Here is an 8518-nt window from a genome sequence, read left to right as displayed (position 1 = left end):
CAGACACAGTAAGACACACACAGACACAGTGAGACACACACAGACACAGTAAGACACACACAGACACAGTGAGACACACACAGACACAGTGAGACACACACAGACACAGTAAGATACACACACACACAGTAAGACACACACACACAAACACAGTAAGACACACACACACAGTAAGACCTCCCTCCCTAACCCCCCTTCTCAGTATCTCCCCTCTAACTCCCTAACCCCCCCTTCTCAGTATCTCCCCTCTAACTCCCTAACCCCCCCTTCTCAGGATCTCCCCCCCCGCCCCGGTCACTTACCTTAAACTCCTGTGTTGGAAGCGTGAGGCGTTTGTCTCGGGTGCCGGCGCTTCACTGCTGATCGCCGGCGTCTGACGTCATATGCCGGCGCCCAGCGTAAAGCGCCGGCACCCGAGACAAACGCTTCCAACACAGGAGTTTAAGGTAAGTGACCGGGGCGGTGGGGGACACCGGACTCATTGGTGAGTCACCAGGACACTCTTTGCGGGCCGGTCCGAGCTATTCAGCGGGCCGGATGTGGCCCGCGGGCCGTGCTTTGCCCAGGTCTGCGCTAGTAGTAATTAATTAATATTATTACTTTTATTTATAGCTAATTTAATTAACTATTAAGATAAGAAAGAATTAGAGAATTATTGATATTACTGATTTTAGATTAGACACTAGTAGATGTTCTGAATGTCTACAGTACACTCTACACTAGTATACTATTACTAACTATAACTGACAAATATATATATAATTTTATAATGAATTCAATTATTAATTATATTAATTAATATTACTGATTTTAAATTAGACACTAGTAGATGAATGTCTACAGTACACTGTACACTAGTATACTATAGTATATATATATATATATGACTGACAAATATATATATATATATAATATTATAATGAACTATTAAATTATAGATTCTATTAAATTGTAATTTATAAATTCTATTTAATTTATTTAAGCAGGACAGGCAATAGGCACTAGTGCCAGCCCAGGGCAAGGGCACCCCAGTGCCACTGAGGCACTGGGTGCACTGTCAACTCAACAGCACTTACACTAAAGTTGATGACAAATTAATTTTAAAAAAATTAAATTAATCAAATTATTATTATTAAATATATTAATTAAGTAGCACTGAAGTGAGGATGAAGTACACAGTGAGAAATGGCAGGCTAAGGCTTACCAGTCTCACACAGAACAGAACAATCTCTCTCTGTAACGCTCGGATGCAGCACAGCAGTGTTGCCAAAGCAGTCACAGCGAAAAATGAATGGATCTCTCAGGCAAGCTCTGGTCTTATAAAGGCGCCTTCAGAATTCAAAAAACAGCAGCACAGGCATTGGACGAGACCCTTAGCGTTACGTCACAAGAGTGAGCTGATTGGACAGACGAGGATCAGCTCACTCCTGTTTGAAATTTTGGCGGTTGCGCGGCAAAAACGAAGACGATCACGAAGAATCTTCGATTCTTCGTGATTGTGAGTCTTCGTCTTCGCCTACGGTTTGCCGGCACTGTATTCTGTTCTACGTTCCTTCGGAACGAACAAAAAACGGCCTCTTCGTGCTCGTTTTCATGTTCGCCCGAAGACGAATGCACAAGTCTAGTAAAAGCTCAGACATTAAAGATCTTAAAAAGTCTCATCTTCAAGATAGGTTTGCATGTTGAAATTCTCTGTATTTACCATTTTTTGCAGGGGGGGGGGTGCTGTTTCACTTACCTACCACCACCTACTAGTAAAGTAAAACTTCCTCATAGTCCATCTAAGACTATGATTCTCCAGTTTTAGATTATAAACTCTTGTTCTTTATTTTTTCTACTTTATAATAAACTTCCTTGTGTACTCGCCCTTTATTTGAGGCTCTATGTTTTGCATGCTGCCACGGTAGTATGCATCCAGTTCCTAGTATGTCTGTGCCTTTACCCTGTATTTAACCTGCCCCATCCTGTTCCTCTTTTTGTTTCCTACTAGCTACAAGTAAACTCGTTGGTTCTCTTTCTCATATTTTGGATTAGGTACAGTGAAGGAAAAAATTATTTGATTCCCTGCTGATTTTGTACGTTTGCCCACTGACAAAGATATGATCAGTCTATAATTTTAATGGGAGGTTTATTTGAAAATGAGAGACAGAATAACAACAAAACAATCGAGAATAACACATTTCAAATCAGTTATAAATTAATTTGCATTTTACTGTAAAATAAGTATTTGATCCCCTATCAATAAGCAAGATGTCTGGCTCCCAGATGTCTTTTATACAGGTAACGAGCTGAGATTAAGAGCACTCTCTTAAAGGGAGTGCTTCTAATCTCATTTTATTACCTGTATAAAAGACACCTGTCCACCATGGCCAAGACCAAAGAGCTGTCCAAGGATGTCATCTTTCAATGATCATGAGAACGGTGTGGAATCAGTCCAAAACTACACGGGAGAGTCTAGTCAATGCAGCTTGGACCATAGTCACCAAGAAAACAATTGGTAACATGCCATGAAGCACTGAAATCTTGCAGCGCCCGCAAGGTCCCCCTGCTTAAGAAAGCACATGTACAGGCCCGTCTGAAGTTTGCCAATGGACATTTGAATGATTCAGAGGAGAACTGGGTGAAAGTGTTGTGGTCAGATGAGACCAAAACCAACCTATTTGGCATGAACTCAACTCGCCATGTTTGGAGGAGGAGAAATGCTGCCTAGAACCCCAAGAACACCATCCCCACCGTCAAATATGGAGGTGAAAACATTATGCGTTGGGGTGTTTTCCTGCTAAAGGGACAGGAGAACTTCACTGCATCAAAGGGATGATGGATGGGGCCATGTACCTTCAAATCTTGGGGGAGAACCTCCTTCCCTTAGCCAGGGCATTGAAAATGGGTCATGGACAGGCAATTGAGAATGACAATGACCCAAAACACACTTATTTGAAATGCATTATTCTGTCTCTTACTGTTCAAATAAACCTACCATAAAAATTATGGACTGATCATGTCTTTGTTAGTGGGCAAACATACAAAATCAGCAGGGGATCAAATAATTATTTCTTTCACTGTATTTTTTTAATGTTAGTGTTAGGACTTTTGTGATCTGAAGTACTATGAAGTGGTTGCAGGTATGGTCACATGATAACTCAAACCTTTACTTGTTTGCATTAGTGTTAGGTCCTAGACCTAACCTGTATATTTCTTTGTCATATTTGTTTTGTATCTCTGCTCCTGTGTACCACTCCTGCTTTGTCATCCCTTAGTCTTTGGTGATCATTTTTTTCATCCTGTGAACCATTCACCATTTGAATGTATTTAAATTTTGAGTTGTTGCATAATATAGGAACATGGAAACATGTTGGAAGTTATCGAATTATTTTATTGAAAATTAAAGATTGTATTATCGGTTAGATTAGTAAGGAAGCTGGAGTCGTCTGAAGGAGCCAATTCTGGAGTTCATGGCACCCCAGTCGGTGTATCTTCTATACTCTCCAGGTTTCAGATAATACTGACGTCCTCTGTAGTTGGGTTCCTCATAGAACATCCAATATCCATCAAGAACATTGCAGGAATGGATGTCCTGGTAACGGAACCTTTCATAGACTTGTGGACAATCTTCAGTAAATTCCATCATCTGACCTTTAAAGTCCTCTCTTTCATAGATCTTCATTCTGAATGATCCATTATACTATTAATAAAAAAATATACATTTAGTATTAAATGATACATAATTAAAAATTCATAATAAAAATAAATGTTGGTTAAGTCTCATGAGTTTACCTAATTTGCATAATTATAATATTTCAAAAATGTTTTAGTTATTCTTTTAATTATATGTAAACTAAATATGTATTTTTGTCTTTATCATACATCATACCATCAATAAACATTATCTAGTGGCTGAATATTTTTCCACCTATATATTAAAATGAGTTTCTAATATTCCTACATACAGGAATTTTTGTTTATGTTTAAACCATATTTACCTGAGGGGTCAAACGGCATGATTTGATGGAGTCATTGAATCCCAGCCAGTGCTGAAAATCAGGATACTCTCCCCTTTTAAGATAGTATTGATATCCCTTGTAGTTGGGGAACTCATAGAGAATCCAGTTTCCATTTTCTACTCGGATTGAGTTACAACGACTAAAATAAGAGGACAGGTCAGAACATTCTGCGATGCATTCGTAGCAGCGACCTTGGAAGTTCCTGTCCTCGTAGAAGATGATCTGTAGAAGATAGGAATGTTAACTCACTGGTTAACATTTCTCTTATATTTACTGAAAAATGTGTAGCATCATGCAATTAATATTTTCTTATAACATTAGATTGGAATCTTGCCAACATACATTTCTCAAAGGCAAACTTAAAAGGACAGAGATGTTTTTTGATACACAGCTGCTCCACATGAGATAAAAATGTAAAGCTTAGAAATTGTTGCTTCATCCTTGGATGCTTTATCATTGGAGCAACAGTTAGGGATTCAGGGTTCTAAACATCTGATATGTTGGCTATAGTTATTTCACCTGTGGTCTAATGAAATTGGAGCTATGTAGAACCAATACCAATATTAAAAATTGTCTCAACAGCCACAACAGATTGCAACTATATTTTTTAATAAACATTATCTCGTTGTGCTATTATATATTTTTACATTTAAAGGGGTCCTAATAAACTTAACAAATACACCATTTAAAATACTCACTATTAGATTTTATAAGTGTTCTTAGAACTTGTAATGCTATAGTGAACCCTGTGAAAGGTTGTAGTGCACAAAATCCCATGTGCATGTCATATTATTTTATTTAGGTGTATATTATGTGCCACATCCAAGTTTCCAAACAAGTTAAAAATTGTGAGTATTATGTATCAGGTTAGACAGCTTGTATTGCACCTCTGTAAAGGTTTTGCATATTGGACATCACAAAAGCAGGTTGCTAAGGTCATAAGAATTATTTTAAAAATTTTCATGAGACATATTTATCCAATGTAAATAGATCTACAAGTAATGAGCCCAATACACATTTCTGATATTCATCTTTGTGTTATTTTCTAAAACAGTTATTTTTTAAAATTGTTTGAGAATTTAGTTTACTAAATTTGTGTCAAAAACACACCACCTGCTTAATGTATTCTCTTACCTTAACCATTCTTGATGTAGAGGCGATGTGACAAACCGAGAATGCCAAAGTACAAGAGAGAAGCGCTTATATACAAAGCTCATTGTGCTGAGATCGGCATACATTGAAGGTAACGTTAATCTTTCTTTTCTGTTTAATACAGGCAACATATAGTTCTTTTGTTTTGTTATTGCTGTTGAGTCATTTTCAATTTCTATAGTACCATTGTTTAAGCGTGCTTAAAAAGGGGAAAAGCCAGTCAATGGTGTAGATACAGAATGCCTAGGAAAGTATCGCTGCATATATATATATATATATATATATATATATATATATAAATATAACTTCTTTAAATTTTATGTTTTCACAAATCAGGGCATAATAACAATTGTCTGTTTCTTAGCAGGTCTAAACATTAGGTAAATACAACCTCAGATGAACAACACATGACATATTACACGTGTCATGATTTATTCAACAAAAATAAAGCCAAAATGGAGAAGCCATGTCTGAAGAGCTAAGTACACCTTATGATTCAATAGCTTGTAAAACCACCTTTAGCAGCAACAACTTGAAGTAATCGTTTTCTGTATGACTATATCAGTCTCTCACATCGTCGTTTGGCCCACACATTAAGGTTTAAAGGCATTTGTTTATGCACAGCTGTCCTAAGGCCCATAGCAGCATTTCAATCAAGTTGAGGTCTGGACTTTGACTGGGCAATTTCAACACCTCGATTATTTTCTTTTTTCAGCCATTTCGTTGTAGATCTGCTTGGGATCATTGTTTTGTTACGATTTTGGCCCAGTTTTAGCTGTCGGGCAGATAGCCTCACATTTGACTCTAAAACAGTTTGGTATACACAGGGTTCATGATTGAGTAAATGACTGCAAAGTTCCCAGGTTATATGGCTGCAGAACAAGCCCGAATCATCACCCTCATCCACCGTGCTTGACAGTTGTTATGAGGTATTTGTGCTGATGTGCTGTGTTTGTTTTTCGCCTTGTCTGCCCAAAGGACATTGTTTCAGAAGTCATGTAGTTTGTTAAGATGCAACTCTGCAAACCTAAGCCATGCTGCCATGTTCTGTTTGGAGAGAAGAGGCTTTCTCCTGGCAACCTTTCTAAACAAACCACACTTCTTCAGTGTTTTTCTAATTGTACTGTGAAGAAGTTCAACATTTAACATGCTAACTGAGTCTGAGATGCATGTCTTGGGTTTTTTGCAATTTCACTGAGCATTGCACGGTCTGACTTTGGGGCGAACTTCCACTCCTGGGAAGATTGGCAACTGTCTTGAATGTTTTACACTTTTGAATAATCTTTCTTACTGTAAAATGATGGACTTTAAAATGTTTAAAAATGGCCTTATAACTCTTCACAGATTCGTAGGCAGCAACATTTGCTTCTCTAAGATCAGTGCTGATGTCTTTCCTCCTTGGCGTTGTGTTAATACCCACCTGAATGCTCCAGACCAGCAAACTGCTAAAATTTTGACTTTTTGTCAGGACTCGGGTGATCAGGTCAGGTAGGAGCCCATGCGCAGGGGATACTTGGGGTTCAGTATGTAACCCACGGTGCATGATTATGCAAACAAAGACACCACAAACAGAAATCCAGGTAATGCAGTGTATTTCATGTATATAACAGGACCAGCAAATAAGGGTAATATAGTCTAAGCAAGTAACCGGACGTATGGCAAAATAAAATACAGGTAATAAGTCTTTTGGCAGGGAGCCCACTTGGAAGGGCACGAATGGCACACAGCCCGCTTGGAAGGGTACGAAAGGCACACAGCCCGCTTGGAAGGGTACGAAAGGCACACAGCCCGCTTGGAAGGGTACGAAAGGCACACAGCCCGCTTGGAAGGGTACGAAAGGCACACAGCCCGCTTGGAAGGGTACGAAAGGCACACAGCCCGCTTGGAAGGGTACGAAAGGCACACAGCCCGCTTGGAAGGGTACGAAAGGCAGGGAGTCCACTTGGAAAGACACAAAGCAGGGAGTCCACTTGGAAGGACACAAAGCAGGGAGTCCACTTGGAAGGACACAAAGCAGGGAGTCCACTTGGAAGGACACAAAGCAGGGAGTCCACTTGGAAGGACACAAAGCAGGGAGTCCACTTGATCAGGACAAAAAGCAGGGAACCAGGAACAGTACAGGTGCAGAGCCACAGCAGGAAGGTCCATAGACTTCAATACAAAGGCCCTGACTAAAGGGCAGGGCAGGTTCATAAAGGCAGGGTAATCCAGGTAATAAGGCCCAGCTGGATGTAGACTAGGGCTCAACCCAGGTAACAAGGCACACCTGAGTTCTGAGTGCTCCAGAGGGTGGAGGGTGGCCACTAGTGGTTGCAGATGTAAACACCACAGGTATTAAAAAAGCCATGGTTCAGGCAACGAAAAATTGGTTCCTGACACTTTTATAGAGGTAGTCATACTTGCTGATGATCAATTAATCAAGGGCATTTGATTAGCAGCACATCTCTGCATCTTAATTCCTATGGAGGTAGTAAGGATGTGCTTAGATTTTCACACACTGCTCCTCCACTTAGGCTTTAATTTGTTGAATAAATCATGACATGGTGTAATATGTCATGTTCATCTGAGGTTGTATTTACCTAAGTTTTAGAACTGCTAAGAAACAGATGAGTGTTATCATGCCCTGATGATGTAAAACCATAGAATTCAAAGAGGGTGTGCGTTCTTTTTCACATGACTGCATGTGCTGTGTGACTATATTGGGCATTCCACTTAGTTAAGAGATATTCCGCTTCTTAATGTGTTTTTTGCTACTGCAGTAGCAAAATCAGGGAATCCCTATCTATATGGGATATGCTGTGATTCCATAGATGCTTACGACAATCTCTCATTTTGTCAAGGTGTAGGGCGAGAAATCAGCATATCATTGAATGGTAGCAAATTTTTCAGACAGCATATGTTTCAGCCAAGGACCAGTTTTAGGCAATGACATCCTTCACATTGCAAAGCTGAAATGGCTTTCACCAGTACATCTCTCAGAGCTGATCTTTGGCTTGGGCACTCCATGAGCGGGCTCTTGGGCAGGTCCATGAGTGGATCTCTTTCTGTGACTGTGAATGAAAGTGTGTGGAACAGGGTTTTGAGATACCCTGTGAGGTTGCAGGCACCTCTAAGTCTTAATTTCTTTCTGGTGGCCATGTCTCTGGGTAGAGAAATTATTTCAAGAGTAATTGACAGTAAAGGGTTGTGGAGTTAAGCTGATTGATTATAAGGGAAAGACAGAGTTGGATTTGTTGGTAGGAGCTGAGATGATTGGTTGGGAGAGAAACTGGTCAGAAGGAAAGCTGAGAGGGATAAGGTTATGAAAGGAGATAGAGTGAAGGGGACCTGGCATGGAGGAGATTAGAAGTTGGAGAGGGGATGAT

At 39.7% G+C, this 8518-nt stretch overlaps 1 protein-coding gene across 1 annotated transcript; it reads right to left on the bottom strand.

The window, feature by feature from the left end:
- Positions 1 to 3406: 3406 nt before the first annotated feature.
- Positions 3407 to 5144, bottom strand: LOC149290564 (gamma-crystallin-4-like). The gene is made up of 3 exons (XM_089488395.1): positions 5136 to 5144; positions 3981 to 4229; positions 3407 to 3682 (listed from the first exon to the last, which is right to left on the bottom strand). Exons 1-3 carry the CDS (start codon positions 5142 to 5144, stop codon positions 3407 to 3409), a joined length of 534 nt encoding a protein of 177 aa, XP_089344521.1.
- Positions 5145 to 8518: the final 3374 nt, after the last annotated feature.

This window comes from Sceloporus occidentalis, unplaced genomic scaffold, assembly GCF_023333645.1.
Source record: "Sceloporus occidentalis isolate IW3139 unplaced genomic scaffold, rSceOcc1.0.p SCAF_38, whole genome shotgun sequence".
Classification (NCBI taxonomy): Eukaryota; Metazoa; Chordata; class Lepidosauria; order Squamata; family Phrynosomatidae; genus Sceloporus; species Sceloporus occidentalis.
This window is presented reverse-complemented; position numbering and strand designations above follow the sequence as displayed.